This window comes from Salvelinus alpinus, chromosome 2, assembly GCF_045679555.1.
Source record: "Salvelinus alpinus chromosome 2, SLU_Salpinus.1, whole genome shotgun sequence".
Taxonomy (NCBI): Eukaryota; Metazoa; Chordata; class Actinopteri; order Salmoniformes; family Salmonidae; genus Salvelinus; species Salvelinus alpinus.
In genome coordinates, this window is record NC_092087.1 from 61,613,042 (window position 1) to 61,633,587 (window position 20,546).

Here is a 20,546-nt window from a genome sequence, read left to right on the forward strand (position 1 = left end):
TCGGTGGTATGGTTCCTCCGGTGATGATCTGTGGCCCGGTTCCTCCAGTGAAGGTCCATGCACCAGGGCCGCCACCAAAGCGGAGGGAAATCTACGTCCCGTACCGGAGCCGCCACCGTGAAGGGGTGCCCACCCGGACCCTCCCCTTTAGAGTCAGGTTTTGCGGCCGGAGTCCGCACCTTTGGGGGGGGGGGGGGGGGGGGGGGTACTGTCCCGCCCTGGCCATAGAGAGCCTTTTGTTCTCTATTTTGGTTAGGCCAGGGTGTGACTAGGGTGGGCATTCTAGTTTCTTTATTTCTATGTTTGTGTGGTTCCCAATCAGAGGCAGCTGTCTATTGTTGTCTCTGATTGGGGATCATATATAAGTTGTTATTTTCCGTTGGGTTTTGTGGGTAGTTATTTTCTGTTTAGTGTCTGCACCTGACAAAAATGTTTTGTTTTTTCACTTTGTTATTTTGGTCGAGTGTTTTGATAAATAAAAAATCATGAACACTTTTCACGCTGCGCTTTGGTCCACTCCTTCCGACGACAGGTGTTACAAGAAAATAGTAAAAATAAAGAAAAATCCTTGAATGAGTAGGTGTGTCCAAACTTTGGACTGGCACTGTATATTATACGCACCTAAAATATATGAATAAAAGTTGGAGAACGGTAATATTTTACACACACATGAAGGTACCCATAAGCAATCATTTCTGGTTAAAAAACACAAATGTGAAAAATGTGTGGATGTAACGTTTTAGAAATAAACTTCATGTATTGCTTATAAGATGTCTTTATCACCATGATTCAAAGAAATATATGAGCAGTTGACATCTTCACAAGGATCTGACATTATGTAACAGTAATATGAGTTTAATCAGACCAAAAATAAAAATAACACAGGTTTTAACATAATCCAATACTTTGCAAACAGTTGTTTTCTGTCACGCCTGCTCCCGCTCTTCCCCCTGGCGCTCGAGGGCGCAGCATTACGTACTCATGCCACCATCATTACGCACACCTGCCTTCTCTGTCATGCGCATAAGCAATTATTGGACTCACCTGGACTCAATCACCTCTGTCATTACCTCCGCTTTATCTGTCTGTTCCCCCGCTCTGTTCCCCGATTCAGCATTGATTGTCATTTGTCCTTGTATACCCGTGTGCTGACGCTGTTCCTGTCTTGTTTCATGTCTGTTCCGATTAAATGTTTGACTCCCCGTACCTGCTTCTCTACTCCAGCGTCGGTCTTTACAGTTTTCACTCTGCCAGGCTACCATAGCATGGTATCCTCTGATTTATTTACCACAAAAACTATGTTGTAGTTCAGACCATTTCTGGATCTGTACTCATCTTTTCAAAGATGATGGTGTTTCTCATAAACTCTAACTACCCCTCACTCTTTTCACTCTTTAAGCTCTCTTCCATTGAAGTTTACTCAGTCTTAGCCTTCGCCTTAGCAGTGTCTATTAAGCATTGTGTGTTTGTTTATGTTAGCTTATGAAGAGGAATCTATGCACTTGCACTATAGCACTGCACTTTCCTTTTGCACAGGGTCAGCTCTCACCTTGCGATTGGCCGCAGCATGATTTCAATTGCTAAGTAAACATGGTTTGCTTTAAGCTGACTTGTAACTTTGATAATGATAATTAATGCTGGAATCTGGTTCAGTCAAATATGGTCTTAACCCTCCACCTCATAAGTTATTCAAAGTGAAGGGAAAAAATGAAACCGTTTTGGGGTACTGTTTGCGTTGCTCTTAGTTTCTCCTCTAAACAAACCGAGATTGTAGTGATGGTGTCCTCAGTGTGTCTTGTCATAAAGTTTCACAAACTGTTTTTCCTATGATTGTTGATTTGTTAGTGACACTCTTTGCAATGAAGAGGTGCGCCTAAACAGATACGAACAATGGAGAAGAGGATGTGTCATGCCTTTATGTCCGTACATATTTTTTAAATAGATATTTTGGTAACACTTTACCTTAAAGCCGACAGGTACAGTAAATGTAAAACTTCCTGTAAGCATGTAAGAAACCCCTTGTAATGTCTTACTCCTATTTCATAATGATCCCGACTAAATAACAGCTATTTTCAGTCTATTCAAATATTATTAACCCGATAAGCCCAATAAGACATTGTACGGGTTCATATAAGTCAGTTTAAAAAGATGTAACTGATCTGTCACTTCTCTATCAGAAATGTTCAAGAATTGCTCAAGAATCTATGTCAGACAGTAAAATGTTCATGCATCAATACACAATGTGCCAATATGAACATACATATTGCAACCATATGCATGACGTGGAAAACATTCAATATAGCCTTTAAGTCTATCCCATCTAATCAATGCAATTGTTATAACAGATATACCAGTCAGCATTTGTATAATATGGATGATTCTCTACAATTCAGAGTAGATCAACATGTGTTAACTTGAACAAAATTACAATAAAATATTTCAAAAATGCAATATTTACTTAAAAACTTTCTATAAATCCTCTTATTTTACTGCATATTTATCAATGAACGTGATGGATGATTTTATGACTACATCCTCTGATGGTGGGTCATATTTTCAGACCATCTTTTACATTCGCTGGATTTTTTTTAACCTTTGGAAAATAGGATACAGTATATTATGTCTCTGACTGTTTCTTTGAATTTTGGGAATCATTTTACGCTTCACCTATATCCTTTCACAACTCTTTGAAGCGCCTTCAACTCTGAGAGGGTCCCAGAATGATAAAGCCATTAGTCATGGCAATTTTAACTGAACAAGCTTTTTAAATGCTGCATGGCAAGCCATTGGAAGAGCTCTATATGGCAACATTATGGCTCATTAACATATTCCATTCTGTAAGGAAGATTCTCAGACCAAGAACTGGACTCCAGTCCTTCCGATCATGTTGAATTACACAATGAATGAATTGTGGACACATTCCAGAGTATGATGTGCATGTGGCTTCAATGTTAGGCTCCCTTTAAAGATATACGGTCATATTATATGATGAAAGTGCTGTCGAACATGCACATGCTGTAAGATGTGAGATTTATCTATGTCCAAAAGGCCAAGTATTTGTCTCCAACATGGACGTGTGTTATCAGCGGCAGAGCTAAAAAGTCAGCCTCTTTTTTGATGAAAATAACTTATTTCTATGAGGCTTATTGGCAGGCAAGGAGCTTTCCGTAGCCATGGAAATAGTATGATCAGATGGGGAGTGTTACAGTGGCGATATCGGAGTTGGGGGGGTTGAGGGGTTGGGAACGGGGGGAGATTCACAGTTCATGTGGCAGAGCGCCAGTCTGCTCACAACCATGCAGGGTCTCTAGAGACCCCATGCATGGGTCCCTAGAGACCTCCCTCTCCATACCCTGGAGCCAGGCCAAGTGCCTAAAACATTCCCTTTTTATCACAGAGAACCAACAAGCCTTGTTCAAGCTCTACCATCAACGGCAAGGTCTCCTCAGCAGGACAACAGAGAGTTGGACAATGAAACCCCATGGCTGATGTTGGCCACACTTTATTTGTGTAGTCCGGATAGCCCATCTGTAGATGCTCTACATACGGTCATACTATCAACAAACTATCTGTTGATAAGCAACTGCTTGCTAAGGTTATGGTTAGGGTTTGGTTTAGACTAAGGGTAATGGTTAAGTTTAGGGTTAGGATAAGGGTTAAGGTTAAGGGTTAGGGTTAATAGAAATGTTAATTGAAATGTTACTGATAGTCTGTAGATAGACAGATAGTCTACAGATGGACGATCCAAATAAAGTGTTACCCTGATTTTAATTAGATAGACAGAACTAGGTTGACTTTGTCCCGTTCCTTGTTGTCAACATGATTTCTAGTTCAGTGTGTAATGTAGTGCCACTCTGGGGGAAAGTGTACTTACCTGAGATGCTATCCAGGCTAATTGAGCATGTTACATGAGTTCAAGACACAAGGCAAGGTAAAACAGCGTAGAGATGTTGGATCTTAATTTGAGCCAGTTTGCTACAGCAGGAAATGTGAGTTATTATGTGGATTATAATTAATGGAAATGTCTGTATGGCTTGATACATTTTTCGTTTGTCAAGTCTGACATTTCAAAGTAAAAATTACAAACTTTAGAAGCCTTTTTAAAACTCAAATGCACTAGTACTTCGCATTTCCTGCCTTGCAGGGAAATTCTCAGTAACAAAATAGTGATAAAACTTTCCCCCCTCTGATAACCAGGTGGTGAATCGCATCTCTGCATGTCTGGCAGACATATCAGTGTGGATGACGGATCACCACCTCAAGCTGAACCTCGGCAAGACGGAGCTGCTCTTCCTCCCGGGGAAGGACTGCCCGTTCCATGATCTCGCCATCACGGTTGACAACTCCATTGTGTCCTCCTCCCAGAGTGCTAAGAACCTTGGCGTGATCCTGGACAACACCCTGTCGTTCTCAACTAACATCAAGGCGGTGACCCGTTCCTGTAGGTTCATGCTCTACAACATTCGCAGAGTACGACCCTGCCTCACGCAGGAAGCGGCGCAGGTCCTAATCCAGGCACTTGTCATCTCCCGTCTGGATTACTGCAACTCGCTGTTGGCTGGGCTCCCTGCCTGTGCCATTAAACCCCTACAACTCATCCAGAACGCCGCAGCCCGTCTGGTGTTCAACTTTCCCAAGTTCTCTCACGTCACCCCGCTCCTCCGCTCTCTCCACTGGCTTCCAGTTGAAGCTCGCATCCGCTACAAGACCATGGTGCTTGCCTACGGAGCTGTGAGGGGAACGGCACCCCCGTACCTTCAGGCTCTGATCAGGCCCTACACCCAAACAAGGGCACTGCGTTCATCCACCTCTGGCCTGCTCGCCTCCCTACCTCTGAGGAAGTACAGTTCCCGCTCAGCCCAGTCAAAACTGTTCGCTGCTCTGGCACCCCAATGGTGGAACAAACTCCCTCACGACGCCAGGTCAGCGGAGTCAATCACCACCTTCCGGAGACACCTGAAACCCCACCTCTTTAAGGAATACCTAGGATAGGATAAAGTAATCCTTCTAACCCCCCCCCCCCCCCTTAAAAGAGTTAGATGCACTATTGTAAAGTGGTTGTTCCACTGGATATCATAAGGTGAATGCACCAATTTGTAAGTCGCTCTGGATAAGAGCGTCTGCTAAATGACTTAAATGTAAATGTAAATGTAATAAAATTAAGATCCTGTCACGCGGGACTAGGTGGGTGAAGGAATCAGACGCAGAGAGTTCCACTGGGGAAAAGTGCTCTTTACTTCGGCACACAAAATGATAAGCCCAACAATACAGGGCGCGGACAACAACGTGACAACCCAAAAAACACAGGGTGCCAAGTATAAGAAAATAAATCCACCTCTACCTAAACCGCACACACGTAACATAAAGACAATCCCGCACAAAACAAGGGCGGGTCCACCTACTAAAAATAGGGAAGCTCATTAAACCAAACAACAGAAACACAGGTGAAACTAATAAGACAAAACAAACAGACAAACGAAAAAGGGATTGGTGGCGGCTAGTAGGACGGTGACGACGACCGCCGAGCACCGCCCGAACAGGCAGGGGAGCCAACTTCGGCGGAAGTCGTGACAGATCCTACATCTGTAGATGGACAGACTCAACAGTACCTGAGTTACAAAATGTTGTTAATCTTAGATGTCCGTCAAATGCCATCTGTGAAAACACATTGACAACGGAGTTTGTTAATAGCTAGTATTAATAGTCATGTGGGGGCTATTTATTATCATAGTTAATAAAATAAGTAGGGCTACATGTAACGTCAAATCCCGTGTTTCAAAAATGAGGTAATCTGTGTGCCAAATCAAATGGCTTGAAATAATAGGTCTTTGATTAACTTTTACTTGGTACTCATCCAGGAGCACCCCCCACAGTAAAAAAGCTGACTAGCATAGCCTAGCATAGCGTCACAAGTAAATACTAGCATCTAAATATCATTAAATCACAAGTCCAAGACACCAGATGAAAGATACAGATCTTGTGAATCCAGCCATCAAAATTCTGATTTTTAAAATGTTTTACAGGGAAGACACAATATGTAAATCTATTAGCTAACCACGATAGCAAAAGACACAACTTTTTTTTCTCCACCATTTTTTTCCTGCATGGGCAGCTATCACAATTTCGACTAAATAAAGATAGATATAGCCACTAACCAAGAAACAACTTCATAAGATGACAGTCTGATAACATATTTATGGTATAGCATATGTTTTTTTAGAAGAATTTGCATTTTTCAGGTATAAATCACAGTTTACCATTGCAGCCACTATCACAAAACTCACCCAAAGCAACTAGAATAACTACAGAGAGCAACGTGTATTACCTAATTACTCATCTTAAAACATTTCTGAAAAATACACAGCGTACAGCCAATGAAAGCCCAACATCTTGTGAATCCAGACAATATTTCAGATTTTCTAAGTGTTTTACAGCGAAAACACAATATATCGTTATATTAGCATACCACATGAGCTAACATCACCCCAGCATTGATTCCAGGCAAAAAGCGCGATAACGTTATCACCACCAAAATATATACATTTTTTCACTAACCTTCTCAGAATTCTTCAGATGACAGTCCTGTAACATCATATTACACAATGCATATAGAGTTTGTTCGAAAATGTGCATATTTAGCATCACAAATCGTGGTTATGCTATGTAATCAGTCAAAACATGGCATGCATTCTGGCCGGCGCCATCTTGGAAGGGCACCTAAGTTTACGATTATTTATCGATTAGATTGACTAAAAAAATACAGGTTGGACAGCTAATGAAAGATGCATTGGTTATTAATGCAACCGCTGATTTAGATTTTTAAAATTAACGTTACTAGACATACAGTGTGCGTTACAGCCAGACTAGTGCCGCAATAATGGCCGAAAAATGCGTTTACATTTTTCCACATAAATACGGAATAAAATCATAAATAGCTCTTACTTTTGGACGAGCTTCCATCAGAATCTTGGGCAAGGTGTCCTTTTGTCCAAAATAATCGTTGCTTTGTTGTAAAACGTCCACTTCAACTTCGGAACTAGCAGCTAACAGTAGCTACGTGGCACACACATGTCCAAATCCTCAAACGCAATACTCCGAAAACTCCGAAAATAGCAATATACTCGCATAAACTGATATAAATCGGTTTCAAATAACTTCGTTATGATGTTTATAACACCTATACCGAATTAAATTACAGACGGACATATCTAAGGCCGATAACTGAGCGTTTCAAAATGCTATCCTGGGGTCTTGCGTTGCGTAATGGCGGAAGTCGAAAAGAGAGCGCACCTCGTTCCTTGCCCTTTTATAAGCTCTGAGAAATACATAGAAACACCATTCCACTTCTCATTGGTTACTGACATCCAGGGGAAGGCGGGTGCAGTTCATTTCGATCCATAGGGCACACACAGAGTTTTAAACTGATCCGAGATCAGAGCCTAGTTTTCAGACCTTCGCATGTCCTGTCATGATTTTCGCTGTAGAAAGAGTTCTGGTTCACCCACAGACATAATTCAAACGGTTTTAGAAACTAGAGATTGTTTTCTATCCAATAGTAATAATAATATGCATATTGTACGAGCAAGAATTGAGTATGAGGCAGTTTAATTTGGAGACGATATTTTCCAAAGTGGAAACAGCACCCCCTGTATTGAGAAAAGGTTAACAAGATTGATAAGCAGGACCTTATATGTGTTTTGGGTTTGAACTCCATATGCATATACACAGTATCATCCCCTATGGTCATCTTAAAACCATATCCTCCCAACCAGGGTTTGAGTCTAACTGATTACATGTAATCTGATTACGTAACTGTAATCAGTTACATGTAATCTGAGTTAAAAATGTTTTTACTGTAATCAGTTACGTTACCAGCAAAAGTATTTGTAATCAGATTACAGATACTTTCGAAAAACTAGATGATTACTTCTTTGATTACTTTTAAATTTGGCAAGGATGTTTTTGCAAAAAAATACATTGACACCTGTCTGTTTTCTCAATGACATTCAATTAATTATTATAAAAAGGTGGAAGTTTAAGTTTGTTCCACCTGAGCAAGTCTGACAACAAGTCAGAGACTACTATGATGACACACCAAATACGTTTGATGGATCCTCTTTGTCTTCTTCTAATGCCTCTTGAGTAAAGTAATCCAAAAGTAACTGAAAATAGTCAGATTATGTTACTGAGTTTGGGTAATCCAAAAGTTACGTTACTGGTTTCAATTTTGGACAGTAACTAGTAAATGTAATGGATTACATTTAGAAAGTAACATACCCAACCCTGCCCCCAACCAGGCATTCATATAGTATAGTATGCGGGTTATGGCCCTGCACCATAGCAAATAATGCCTTTCTAACGCAACCATCACCTACTTCCCTCTTCGGGTAACATTTGCCATGAATGGAAGCTGAGGAGGACAAAGGGGGTCTGAGATTGATGTATTATTACACTGGTCTTTGAAACAAGGCACTGTAGGCAAGAGACATAGAGGGCACAAGGCAATGCACTATATACGGTACATTCGGAAAGAATTCAGACCCCTTGACTTTTCCACATTTTGTTACATTACAGCCTTATTCTGAAATTACGTTTTTCCCCTCATCAATCTACACACAATACCCCATAATAACAAAGCGAAAAACAGGGTTTTTAGACATTTTGCAAATGTATTAAAAATAAAAACTGAAATACCTTATTAAGTATTCGGACACTTTGCTATGAGACTCGAAATTGAGCTCAGGTGCATTCAGTTTCCATTGATCCCTCTTGAAATGTTTCTACAACTATATTGGAGTCCACCTGTGGTAAATTCAATTGATTGGACATGATTTGGAAAGGCACACACAGGTCCCACAGTTGACAGTGCAAGTCAGAGCAAACACCAAGCCATGAGGTCGAAGGAAATGTCCTTAGAACTCCGAGACAGGATTGTGTCGAGGCACAGATCTGGGGAAGGGAACCAAATCATTTCGGCATCATTGAAGGTCCCTAAGAACACAGTGGCCTCCATCAATCTTAAATGGAAGAAGTTTGGAACCACCAAGACTCTTCCTAGAGCTGGCTGCCCAGCCAAACTGAGCAATCAGGGGAGAAGGGCCTTGGTCGGGGAGGTGACCAAGAACCCAATGGTCACTCTGACAGAGCTCCAGAGTTCCTCTGCTGACATGGGAGAACCTTCCAGAAAAACAACCATCTCTGCAGTACTCCAGCAATCAGGTCTTTATGGTAGAGTGGCCAGACGGAAGCCACTCCTCAGTAAAAGGCACATGACAGCCCACTGAGACTTTGCCAAAAGGTACCTAAAGGACTCAGACCATGAGAAACAAGATTCTATTGTCTTATGAAACCAAGATTGAACACTTTGTCCTGAATGCCAAGCATGGAGGAAACCTGGCACCATCCCTACGGTAAAGCATGGTGGTGGCAGCATCATGTTTTGAGCATGATTTTCAGCGGCAGGGACTGGGCAACTAATCAGGGTCGAGGGAAAGATGAACGGGTTAAAGTGCAGAGAGATCCTTGATGAAAACCTGCTCCAGAGTGCTCAGGACCTCCGACTGGGGCGAATGTTCACCTTCCAACAGGACACCGACCCTAAGCACACAGCCAAGACAATGCAGGAGTGGCTTTGGGACAAATCTATGAATGTCCTTGTCTGGCCCAGCCAGAGCCCGGACTTTAACCCAATTGAACATCTCTGGAGAGACCTGAAAATATCGGTGCATCGACGCTCCCCATCCAACCTGACAGAGCTTGAGAGGATCTGCAGAGAAGAATGGGAGAAACTCCCCACATATAGGTGTGCCAAGCTTGTAGCTTCATACCCAAGACGACTCGAGGCTGTAATCGCTGCCAAAGGTGCATCAACAAAGTACTGAGTAAAGGGTCTGAATACTTATGTAAATGTGATATTGTCACGTTCGGACCCTAGTTATTGTGTTAATTGGTTGTTTTAGTGGGTCAGGACGTGAGTTGGGTGGGCATTCTATGTTATGTGTTTCTATGTTGGGTTCATGTTAACTAGCCTGATATGGTTCTCAATCAGGGACAGGTGTTTTACGTTTCCTCTGATTGAGAACCATATTTAGGTAGGCTGTTCACACTGTTTGTTTGTGGGTGATTGTATCTCGTGTCTGTATGTGTTACCACACGGGACTGTTTCGTTTGTGTAGTCTGTTCCTGTTCGTGCGTTCTTCGTGTTTATGTAAGTGCTCAAGTTCAGGTCTGTCTACGTCGTTTTGTTGTTTTGTAATTTTTCAAGTATATTTTCGTGTTAGTGTTCGTTTACGTCTTGTTAAATAAATTAATTCATGTCTTCATCACCCGCTGCGCCTTGGTCCAATCTCTCTCCGCAAGACGAACGTTACAGATATTTTTAATACATTTGCAAATATTTCTAAAAATCTGTTTCTGCTTTGTCATTATGGGGCATTGTGTGTAGATTGGTGAAGGGGAAAAAACGATTTAATCAATTTTAGAATGTGGAAAAAGTCAAGGGGTCTGAATACTTTCCGAATGCACTGTACATGTTGACAGAGCTAGAGAAAGGGCATAAAACAAGACCTTTAGCTTGCTTGCAGTACCCATTGTTGACTTTGTCCATCTGGTCCTGATTTGGCCCTGGATGAGTGAGATGTTTGTTGCAGCTTGTTTGTAGGGGATTAGCAACCTCCCCCTGACCCTCCCACATACTCAGAGAGTGTTGCGAGGCTTACACAGAACAGTCATAGTCATTATATATTTTAGGTTGCAGCAACAGAACAGTACAATGTGATAGGAATGGACTTGAATGCTGTGTACACTAAACAGATAATATTCTACATAACAATATGTTTTTGATTACCTGTTATTGTGGGAAGTTTTCAGCTAGAGGATTGTGGGTAATGAAGAATCCACAGTGGTCACTTTTCATCAGGGATTAGATGTTGCTTGGCACCACGTAAAATGGAAGGTATGTTTAGGTCAATATTAGCATAGCCCACTTCCATACATAAGACCCTAAAGCTTTGTAAACACGCTAGCTCTTCTCAATCATCAGTACATCATTGTATCTTGTGCCTGCCAACTGCCACCTGGTGTGGAGTAAATTTTTTGCCCTTCTTTACTCAAACATCCATGGTAATAAGAAATACCCAAAATAAGAGTTTCTAAACTAATTTTGAAGGTTGTATTTCAGTGGTTGGTCATTGTTTTATTTTCAGTGTGTGGTGGAGGATAATGTACTAGAGTTTAGATAATCATATAAAATTAAAATAAGTTTAGCCCAAATTAGGCCTCCACAAAACTCCCACAACTTCATACAATTAGATTCAAACCAGCATACAAAAGATGCTGAAACTGCTTCTCTAACTGAGTGATGAAAAAGAGGGACAATTGAACATTCAACAACATGACTCTCTGTAAAAACTATGCTGTCCTATGAACACAAATTAAACAATATTTTAGAAACCATTATACATAACAATAACATTTACATAATGTTGTTGCAGAACACTCTTTTAGAGTGACATTTGAAGGCGGACAATGTTTTCCGATCCGTCCAACATAAACACATTTGGTTTGTATTGAGGTTAAAGGTTAAACTGAGCAATGTTCAGGGGAGTTTTCCATGCATCTCCCAGATGATACCAAAACATCCACATTGTGGACTTTCAGCGATAAGAATGCTTCATGCTGTGTTTATCAATTGGAATATGTTTGTGCAGCACCCAAGATGGCTCTGTCTGTATTCTATAGTAACATCTTTATCCCATATCATGTAGAACCAGCTGATCTTTTAAACCTATCCATTTTCTCTCTATGAGACATAAAAAGAGAGGAAAAAATAACACCTTTATGAAACCAGCCATAAGACCTTTGAGTGTTGCAGTATCATTCATAACAATCGTCTTAACACATAGTGCTAACACAATGACGTCATATCTGTATTCAGCCATCTTTATGCACTTTTGCCATTGATGTCCTTGTAACGTGTTGAGTAACCTTGCCTGAGACCAGAATAGTTGCGTTAGCTCCACAAACTAATGCAATGGCTTATGCTCACAGTTATAACCAAGATCTTGGCCATGAAAAGGCCAGAACTTTCCCAGCAAGATAAATGCAGCTCACATTCATTCCAAAAATGGGCCAGCAACTACAGGAAGCTGTTCGGGCCACTTACCTCAAGCCAGATCTGGCCCATAGGAAAGTGTGAATATCCCACATTCAGACAATATCTGAGCCATATGATGTGCACTGACCCATTTGTGTCACAAAACAACCAGATATGCCCCGCAGACGGTTGCTGTCTGGCCTTAACAAAATATGTCATTGTAGCTGAAGTTATGTGTGGTATTGCAATTAGATGATGCAGACAAGGGGTTTAATGTCAAAGCTGGAGGCTTTAATATATTTTAAATTGATACAGTCATAGTCTACAAAATCAAATCAGCCTACCTGAAATTTGAAGGACTCTAACGACTAAGTGTCTAAAATACTTCCCTCGATTCCACCATGTCTTCATGAATACCAGTGAACGAACACATAATGCAACATTAGTTTTTACTCAAGTTATTGGAATATTCGCTCTTATCCCAATTAATCTGAGGTTTAAGGAAACCCCTTCTTACCACACTTTCTTATCTTTATTAGGAAATTAATTATTCAAATCTATCTAACTTTTCTAGTTTAACGGAGGCCTTCCTCCATGCCACTGGAAATGAATTTAGCAACAGAACCTCAGGCCATTGCTTCAGTCCTTGTTTGGGCTTGTCATATGAGAGTGAAGTGATGGAGGATTAAAATGGTTTTACTACTAATAGTTCTACTGGAAAGCAGTCAAGAGCCCAGGAGCAGGAAGTTATTGTTTTGTTCAGCCGAGTGGAGTGGTTGACTTCAGGCAGCAACCTAGACAGAGGCAAACCCCAAAGATATTAAGGATTTGGGGGGATTACAGAGAAACGTGTGCGACTGGCCAAGGACACTGTATGTGTTTAAGCTTTGGACTCAATTGCAAAATGTCTTAAATTGGAGAACTTTTGTTTCGGTTACCCTGTATCCCCAATTTCAGGAATTGTCTTTTCAAATGTAATAATCATACGATGAATTATAGCAAATGAATTCTGAGATTATTTACAACGGTGTTTCACAGTTCACGACAAACCTGGCTTCAAATAGTATTAGAAATCTTTAAAATACTTTACCTGTGCTTGATTGAGTTTGCCTTGTACAATGGAACCAATCGAATAGTCAAAAAAAGTACAAACTCACCCATCTGGCACCCCAGACACGCTCGAGCAAACACTCTTTATTTGAACCCAGGTATGCGTGATGGTGTATGAATCCATGCCTGTTTACATTTTTTGATGTACCCTAACGGTTAAAAAAAATCTAATCTAGGCCTATCTCTAATCCTAACCTTAACTAGTTTCCATGCTTTACCCCAAATCACTAACTAATCCCTAACCCACCCCTAACCATTCGCTAACCACTCACTTACTTGCTAAATTGGACGTTTTGAATATGCAGGTTTTTGGCAGTGTGGCAGTGATTTTCAACTAATGTGTGCATTCTTTGAGTGAACATCTTGATGTGTTCACTTGTCATGCAATGAGACCATTTGGTATGACTGTGTATGATTGACCTGTAATGTCTCACTAATGCTGGGATGGAGATTTATTGTATGTGATACCAGCCTTCACAGCAGCTTGAAGGTTACAAGTAAGTGCTAATAAAATATGGGTCGTCAATTGGGTGTGGCAGGGCAGTCACCCAACAGTCACCCAGGGCAGCAACACCAACAGTTTAAAATAGGCTACTAAAATCATTACAATCTTGATAAATAGACAAATATAATTTAGCGGTATTAGAAGGACTGACTTTAGGACCATGCAAACACCTGGGAGCGGGAGGGAAGGCTGTTTGTATGGCTGGCTGGCTGGCTTTATGGAGAGCCCATCGACTCAGCTGCAGGAAACTTCAGCTGCAGCTTCTCTCAAAACAGAGCAGATGCTGAGCTAGTGCGTAGCAGATAATTCTTGTATGACATGGGTTTGTAGAATGTTAAGTCCCCTATTGACTGAGGTGAATGAAGCTACATCAACAAGGTGATAATGGCTGGAGTCAATTTTGCTTGTTTTTGCTGTTCTCAAAGTTTTTAAATTGTGTAGAAATGCAGTAAATGAGCTTCAATTTTATAACAATTCCTTGGAGGGAAATTCCCTGTCACACTGCCATACCCTAGGTTTAGCTTAAATGACTCCCCTGCAATAGTTCCAGACACACTTCTATGCAGTTGGTACCTAGTTCTTTATCAGTGCCAGTTCCCTTTTTTATTAGGGCTGTTTGGTCACACAGTCACTCCGAGGTACTAGGATCAGAAAGAACGAGACATCTGGTTTAAATTAACAGCAGTTTAACAGACCCTTAGAAAGTGTAGCTGTGTTCCCAAACTCATATTATGGGCAGGTCTTGTGTAATTTTAATCCAAAGGCAGGAAGCAAGGGTCAATTAACCAGTAAAAGCACACTGTGTCTTTGGGGAACCAACAAAAAAACGTGACCTTTTTGTTTCTTGTTTATGTCAATTAATTTCCCCCCACTAAACCTCCGGTCCCTGCCATGGCTGAATCAGGTGGAGTTATTAGCCATTGCAAAAGTAATTAGAGTGTCAAGGGAACCTTGACGAGGAAAATTGGCCATATTCCATCTACTTCCTCTGGTCGTTTTTGTCTTGTCAACAAACCAAGGGCACACTGATGCCTGTGAATAACTTGAACCTTTAAAACGCTATCACTCTAATGTTCTACTGACCACATTAGAAATATACCCCAGGGATTCCTGTGTTTGTTACAGTTAAGATAAATGTATCTGCTCCCTCTGTTTCTCAGTGTTTTCTGATATCGTGGGGACCGAGTATTTATTTGTGCTGAGTTTGAGTTAGAGGCCACTTCTCCGCACCTTTGCTGGCACCAGTGCATGTTCCCAAAGAGCCCAGGTCATAGGATGACTACAAAGAGGGATGCAGTATGTCTCTTATAACAAACAGCCTGTCCTCACCCTGGGGTGCTCAGGCATTGTGGTTATTTAAAGCAATGTAGAAATTTGTGCCACTCTGACTGAACTCAATGACTTGAAATGTTGAGATTTCAGATCATCTGTCACTGTATGTGAGAGATAAAAATTATTTTATAATATACATTTTTCACAACAACCTTTTCCTAATTTATGCATAATTTGTTTCCATACTTACCCTCCAAAATATGGAACAATTACTGCACAAGGTGGGAAGGTAAACTGAAATTAATCTACTGTAGAATACAAAAACCTGGGGCTCTAGAAGTTAAACATTTGTTTTTGTGTGTCTGCAGCTAGAAAAGTATATCCAGGAAAACATCAAGATGGAGATGGGGCATATTCAAGACCATGCAGTACACAACCAGACTGCTACCATGCTGGAAATCGGAACTAACCTGTTGACTCAGACTGCAGAACAGACCCACAAGTTAAACGCTGTCGAGGCTAAGGTAATGGCTACATCTGAGTTATATGTGATCATAATCTCAAAGATGCTTCTTAAATGAGATGTTCTATAAAACTAATTAACAACGAGGATATGCATGAAACAAAAACTTATACTCTACAAAAATATATCCTAAGAGACACACTATGGAACTTAAGTTGCTAATAGACGTTAATATTAGGCTTGAATGTCTGCTGTTTGGTTCAAATGATATACACTACACAAAAATATAAACACAACATGTAAAGTGTTGGTCCCATATTTCATGAGCTGAAATAAAAGATCCCAGAAATGTTTGATACACACAAAGTTTATTTCTCTAAAATGTTGTGCACAAATTTGTTTACATCCCTGTTAGTAAGCATTTCTCCTTTGCCAAGATAATCCATCCACTTGACAGGTGGGGCATATCAAGAAGCTGATTAAACTGCATGATCATTACACAGGTGCACCTTGTGCTGGGGACAATAAAAGGCTACTCTAAGATGTGCGATTTTGTCACACAACACGTTGCCACAGATTGGCATGCTGACTGCAGGAATTTCCACCAGAGCTATTGCCAGATAATTTAATATTAATTTCTCTACCAAACGTTGTTTTAGAGAATTTTGCAGTACATCCAACCGGCCTCACAACAACAGATCTTGTTTATGGCGTCGTGTGGGAGAGCGGTTTGCTGATGTCAACGTTGTGAACAGAGTGCCACATGGTGGGGTTATGGTATGGGCAGGCAGGCAGGCAGGCATAAGCTACGGACAATGAACACAATTGCATTTTATTGATGGCAATTTGAATGCACAAAAATACCGTTACGAAATCCTGAGACCCATTGTGAAGGTATCTGTGAGCAGATGCATATCTGTATTTCCAGTCATGCGAAATCCATAGATTGGGTTCTAATTTATTTATTTCAATTGATTGATTTATCATATGAACTGTAACTTAGTAAAATCTTTGAAATTGTTGCATGTTGCGTTTATATTTTTGTTCAGTATAATATAAATCAATTTATTATCTCATGAAACCACAGCAATCCTTAGTTTTAGGCAAAATGTTTGCTCATTTGTTTAGGGAAGATTACCGCTCTCTGTCCAATAAGGTCATTTCTGGTAAATATTTCTGTCCAATTATAGGACCCCTTTTGGCTCAAGAACACCATCAGAGGTAAAAGTTCTGCATAGCCTCATAATGCTATTTTGTCTCTCTGGTCAACAGAATAAAACTGTGGAATGTAATTTTTTTAAACATTGCTCACAAGTTGGTGAAATCTGTTTATTTGGTAACACGTTTGGTGACATAGTAATCATTAAGGAAGTGATAAAGGATGACGTTCTGTACATTACCTTGGAAATAATTGACGATGCAGTGAGACGAGGCTTTATGAATGCTACATATCACCACTCTAAGTAAAGTGTTACCATTTATTGTCATTATGTGTAGGTTATGAACCAGACATCAAGAATTGAGATCAAGTTGTTGGAGAACTCATTATCTACAAACAAACTGGAAAAGGAATTATTGGTACAGACTTCTAAAATCACTAAACTGCAAGACAAGAACAGGTAGAGTATAACATTTTGATATCTGCATAAGTTTGATATTTCCTCATTAAGACATGTGGTACAATCTCAACTGAAATAGCTGTTACATATTTCTGCAGCTTTGAGCTGAAAATAATGTATGTTGAAAAGACATATCAGTGCAAAGAACCATATTTGAAACCATAACATTATTCCTGTACTGAGGAATCTTGGACAGTGGACGTTGCAGCAAAATGTATGTAATGAGAAATTCGAAATAATGCTTAATAACTACAATATAAACAAAACTCTCAAAAGTAAACCCCTGGCAAAACTATTTTAATTTTTTTTTATTTCACCTTTATTTAACCAGGTAGGCCAGTTGAGAACAAGTTCTCATTTACAACTGCGACCTGGCCAAGATAAAGCAAAGCAGTGTGACAAAAACAAAAACACAGAGTTACACATGGGATAAACGTACAGTCAAATACACATGAGAAAAATCTATGTACAGTGTGTGTAAATGTAGTAAGGTTAGGGTGGTAAGGCAATAAATAGGCCATAGTGGCAAAATAATTACAAGTTAGCATTAACACTGAAGTGATAGATGTATAGATGATGATGTGCAGGTAGAGATACTGGGGTGCAAAGGAGCAAAAAAATAAATAACAATATGGGGATGAGGTAGTTGGGTACAGTTTTCATTGAGAAATGTGATAGATTTCCCATAAAAGTTCTGGATGTAACAGATAGACTGATGTAATTTGTCTTAAATGAGAACATGGGGCTCACAGCTGAATCTTGTTTTGCACTCTGTTTTGGGTACACCGCAGTCCATATGGGGTACTGTAGACAAATATAATGGGCCACTACATCCTACGGAAATTGACTATAAGGGGATCCTTTCTCAGCTTCTTGATCACCATTACAACTGAACTGGTGCCCATAATCAACAGCAGCAGGCCACAGCAACATAAAAATAATTCACTGCTCATAAATTTGCATTAGGAATAATCATAATTTTCACAATTTATGTTGCTTTGCAATGGTCAGCATGTTGAATTTATAATTTTGCACAAATTTTGTTTGGCTCTGACATCCACTACTGTAAAGCTATGAAATCACTCATATGGTATGCGGTATAGGATAATGATACAATGGGTTTAAGTCTATGTGCCTCAACTCAGATCTCACTGTGCCAATGTAAGGGTTTTGAATGCCCAAGTCACTTAGTGTTGCTATAACTATTATTTACATGGTTTTTGGTATTTAGATAGTTTTTACATTGTTCCGGTGTAATTACAGTGAATGTACAAATTGTTACATGTAGGGATTACAACAATAATATCTGTGTGCAGTTTCAACCAAACTCATAATTACCCTGCTAGGATCTTACCCCTGTTTGAGATCTTTTCATATACAGTATGTGTAACGTCAATGTGATGTCTATGTATGAATGTCAACAGGTTTACAGAGCTATGCATTTAGTTACATTATGCCTGTATCACATTTTAAGGTATGACCCAGGTGCAGACAGTGTTGAAGAAACAAAAGTTTATTATTTAAACAGGGGCAGGCAAACGACAGGTCAGGTCAGGCAGAGGTCAGTAATCCAGAGTAGTGTGGCAAATGTAGAGGACGACAGGCAGGCTCAGCAGTTGTGAAAGATGTAGTTGAAGCAGGTTACATCTTTATAAAACCTCTGACATACACTGTTTCATCCACTCTTTGAGCTAAATTTAGAATCACCAGATGTGTGCTTTGGCCAAACATTCAGTTGCAGTGTTGTTCATCTAGTGCTATCTTCACTTTGCTATCCTCTCATCAAGTTACATACATTTAGCTTGTTTCAATGTTTAGTCAACCAGAGTCCACATCTATTTTCAGCTACGACCCTAGAGCATGGGTTTATCTACTCGATGGTTAGTGTTTTTTTGGAGTTACTTACAGATGGAAGCAGTGAAAGTTAATTAGTTAGCTTGGTTGTCAAGAGACTACGGGGCCTGTTCAAATACTTCTTTGTGTAACGGCTCTCGTGTGTAGAATGAAGAGTGGACCAAGGCGCAGCGTGGTAGGCCTACATCGTCTTTTTATTGATGACACCAAAACAAAATAACAAAGACAAAAAAACAAAAGTGAACAGTTCTGTCAGGCACAGACACTAAACAGAAAACAAGATCCCACAAAACCCAAAAGGAAAATGACAACTTATATATGATCCCCAATCAGATAGACTGCTTCTGATTGGGAACCACACTCGGCCAAAAACAAAGAAATAGAAAACATAGACTTTCCCACCCGAGTCACACCCTGACCTAACCAAACATATAGAATATATAAGGATTTCTAAGGTCAGGGCGTGACAATTTGTTATTCTATCATTGTGATTATCACCTTAAATGTGGTTATTCTGGTAAAGCAAGGGTTCAAGTTTACACCAAAACTGTAGATTAATGATTAACCTTTCACGAGCCTCTACCCCGGGTCCGGGATCACCCCCCACCCCCCCCACACACTGATTAGCATAGCTAGCATAGCTTCACAAGTAGATAGTAGCATCTAAATATCATTAAATCACAAGTCCAAGACACCAGATGAAAGATACAGATCTTGTGAATAAACCCATCATTTCTGTTTTTTAAAATGTTTTACAGGGAAGACACAATATGTAAATCTATTAGCTAACCACGTTAGCAAAAGACACCACTTTTTTTACTCCACCAGTTTTTTACTCCATCAGTAGCTATCACAAATTCGGCCAAATAAAGATATAAATAGCCACTAACCAAGAAAAAACCTCATCAGATGACAGTCTGATAACATATTTATGGTATAGGATAGGTTTTGTTAGAAAAAAGTGCATATTTCAGGTAGAAATCACAGTTTACAATTTACCGACCATCACAACTTGACTAGAATTACTACAGAGAGCAACGTGTATGACCAATTTACTCATCATAAAACATTTCATAAAAATAGACAAAGCATAGCAATGGAAAGACCCAGATCTTGTGATTTCAGACAATATTTCAGATTTTCTAAGCGTTTTACAGCGAAAACACAATAAATCGATAAGTTAGCATACCACATGTGCAAACGTTACCAGAGCATCGATTCAAGCCAAAGAGAGCTATAACGTAATCATCGCCAAAATATATTAATTTTTTCACTAACCTTCTCAGAATTCTTCCGATGACACTCCTGTAACATCATTTTACAACATACATATAGAGTTTGTTCGAAAATGTGCATATTTAGCCATACAAAACCGTGGTTATACAATGAAAATAGTAGCAAATCAAGCCTCAAAATGTCGGACGTCATCTTTCAGAGTGATCTAGTTTAATCGAAAGCTAATCATATACTTGACAAAAAAATACAGGGTTGACAGGAATCGAAAGACAAATTAGTTCTTAATGCAACCGCTGATTTACATTTCTAAAATTATCCTTACTGTGCAATACAGGGTTCGCCAAGTGAAGCGATAACAAACAAAATGGCGGATTATGCGTTTAAAATATTTCG

At 39.9% G+C, this 20,546-nt stretch overlaps 1 protein-coding gene across 1 annotated transcript in view; it reads left to right on the top strand.

Annotated features, from left to right (window-relative positions):
* angpt4 (angiopoietin 4) overlaps positions 1-20,546 on the top strand; it is a 55,029-nt gene that overhangs the window by 25,592 nt on the left and 8,891 nt on the right. Inside the window, exons 2-3 of the mRNA XM_071386952.1 lie at positions 15,350-15,505; positions 16,942-17,063. Of these exons, the coding sequence (XP_071243053.1) occupies positions 15,350-15,505; positions 16,942-17,063 (278 nt within the window). The remainder of the gene's footprint in view (positions 1-15,349; positions 15,506-16,941; positions 17,064-20,546) is intronic.